The sequence below is a fragment of the Bison bison genome, unplaced genomic scaffold (assembly GCF_000754665.1).
Source record: "Bison bison bison isolate TAMUID 2011002044 unplaced genomic scaffold, Bison_UMD1.0 scf7180017864080, whole genome shotgun sequence".
In the NCBI taxonomy this organism is placed as follows: domain Eukaryota; kingdom Metazoa; phylum Chordata; class Mammalia; order Artiodactyla; family Bovidae; genus Bison; species Bison bison.
The window spans coordinates 3,794,941-3,797,515 of NW_011494652.1; the positions used below are offsets into that span (position 1 = coordinate 3,794,941).

General features: G+C 58.3%; 1 protein-coding gene across 1 annotated transcript in view; it reads right to left on the reverse strand.

The window, feature by feature from the left end:
- LRP5 (low density lipoprotein receptor-related protein 5) overlaps positions 1 to 2,340 on the reverse strand; it is a 90,132-nt gene extending 87,792 nt beyond the window's left edge. The window contains exon 1 of the mRNA XM_010837822.1: positions 2,220 to 2,340. Coding sequence (XP_010836124.1) covers positions 2,220 to 2,325 — 106 coding nt within the window. The 5' untranslated portion in view covers positions 2,326 to 2,340. The remainder of the gene's footprint in view (positions 1 to 2,219) is intronic.
- Between the last annotated feature and the right edge of the window lie 235 nt (positions 2,341 to 2,575).

A 2,575-nucleotide genomic window follows, 5' to 3' on the forward strand; every position in this document is an offset into this window, starting at 1 on the left:
CTCTGGGCCCGGACCCCCCCAGGGCCCCTACCCGGCCTGTGCCCAAGGCTCGCAGCTCCTGCCTTCCATCCCCGGCCACTGCCGGGAAGCCACCTGGGTGGGCCCAGCACTCGTTCAGAGGCTCTTTCAAGGCAGCTGTAGTTACTGAAATCACCAAGGGCTGCCGTGTGTGCCCCCTATGCCCGCCAGGCCCCAGCAGCCCTTCCTGCCACGCCTATCACCTTGCCCACAGATGCCACCACAAGGCCACACTGCCAGGGTGCACACCGGCTCACATCGTGCCCCCCCGCCCCTGCAGGACAGAGGCCACACAGAGGGCTCCAGGTCAGGACCGCCCACGAGCCTCTTCCACTCCCACCATTGCCGTCGCCACGTTATGCCACATGGCAACAATCAAACAATGCGATGTTACCGCTGTATCCAAGCTAGGCATCCTGACACCCTGCAAGGAGGAGATGGTCCATGGAGAACATCTGTCCCGAATCTCATCCCTCCCTGCTCCGAACAGGTCCGAACAGATAATAAAGAACGTGGGTCGTCACGGACCGACAGCTCTCTGCCGGCCACACACAGCACGTGGGGCTGAGTGGGCTCCTCTCTGAGTGCCCTGAGCCCTCGGTACAGAGGCCTGGGCTGTGGGTGATAGCTGGCCCATTTTACAGAAGGGGAAGTTAAGGCTTCGAGAGGAACGAAGTTCAACAGCACACCAGAGGTGCCACACTCTGGAACACTCATACTCAAGTATGCTGCTTGAGTGCGTATATTTAGTTTACAAAAATGTTAGGTACCTCAATAAAAACGTCTTTTTAATTAAAAATGGAAATTACCATTTTCCCAGCTGCTACAGCATGCCAAGGGGCCCGGTGGACCCTGCACTCCAGGAGGGCTCACCTGCCCGTCTGAAGAACACCCCTGCCCTGCCCAGGGCCAGCACAGGCAGCTGCTCCTATAAATGCGTTTCACCCTCCCTCCCCCTACCCCCTAGCACCCCAGCTTGAAGATGGTCGGTCGCTTCTGCGCTGAGAGGGAAGAAGGAAAAGGATGGGCGGCCCAGAAGGGTCCGGAACCCCACCGTCAGCCGGAGGCCCGGGGAGCAGAGAGGCAGTGACACCCACCACTGGAGGCCCGGCCGGCAGTCAGGTGCCCTCCAAGGGTCAGACACCGGCCAGCTGGAGGACAGTGAGTGAGGGGGTGACAGCCCAGATCCGGGAAGGTCCAGACCTTCAGAGGAGGAAGAATCGTGAAGGCCAGAAGCAGAAGTGGGCCTTCGAGGTTAGATCTGGAGGCCTATGCGGGGAGGCAGCAAAGCCAATGCCAACCAACCCCCCACAGCACACTCAGGGCAACAGGACCCCCAGGGTACCTGCCCATTCATCGTCACCAGGGTCGTCCCGGCCACTGGAGTGCAGGTGACTGGTAATCCCACCCTGCCGGCATTGCTGGATGTGCCCAGGTTCCCGAGATTCCTTGCGGCAAGGTGTCCCGCTCATCCCCTCTCATCCGGCCAAGATAGGACCTGCCGGGTGGTTCCTAACCTCCTGGGGGTCACAAAGCTCCCCGATAAGCTGATCCTCTCCCCAGGGACAGACACACACACAGGTACGCACACCAAGGCCTCATGGCCTCCCCCCAACAGGGTGAACCCAGCCCCAGCCCGAGGATGCAGTCTTCACTTCCTTCTCTAACTTAGCATGTCTGAGGACTTCTCTGGTGGTCCAGTGGCTAAGACTCCACACTCCCAGTGCAGAGGGCCAGGGTTCGATCCCTGGTCAGGGAACTAGATCCTACGTGCCACAACTAAAGATTCTGCATGCCTCAACTAAGACGCAGCACAGCCCAACAAACGAACACTAAAAATGCATACACGCACGCATGTGAAGTCACTTCAGTCACGTCTGACTCTTTGTGACTCCATGGACTGTAGCCCTCCAGGCTCCTCTGTGCATGGGATTCTCCAGGCAAGAATACTGGAGTGGGTTGCCATGCCCTCCTCCAGGGGATCTTCCCGACCTAGGAATCAAACCCGTGTCTCATGTCTCCTGCATTGGCAGGTGGGTTCTTTACCACTAGAGCCACCTGGGAAGCTCTGAACACTAAAAATAGACAAATTAGCCTCTCCGGGCGACAATGCGAGGGACTATCTCAGAAGAAGGTAAGCTCCCCGATGCCACAGGTATTCAAGTGGACATTGGTGACCACAGATAAGGGACGAAACTCACCTGACATCCGCATCAACAGGTGGACGGCCCACACACGGGGAGTCTCAGACAGGAGATTTTCCAGCCCCGAGGGGAAGCTCTTTGGAGGGAAAGACGCAGGAGGCATGTCACCAGCCCCAACTGTTGGCCAGAAATCCAGTAAGTAAAGCGTTACCCGAGGCAAAAGTCCCAGAGGGGGACTGGGAGCCGGAGCTGGGGAGAGATGGGAAGGAAGCCGCCCCAGGGAACAGAGAATCCTAGTTGCTCTGCTGTTTCTCCCCAAACTGGAAAGACCACATTTTCACCACCATTTACACGCTGGGCTGCTCAGGTGCACCTTTGAAAGGCCACAGATGATGTCAGGGGGTGGGGGGGGT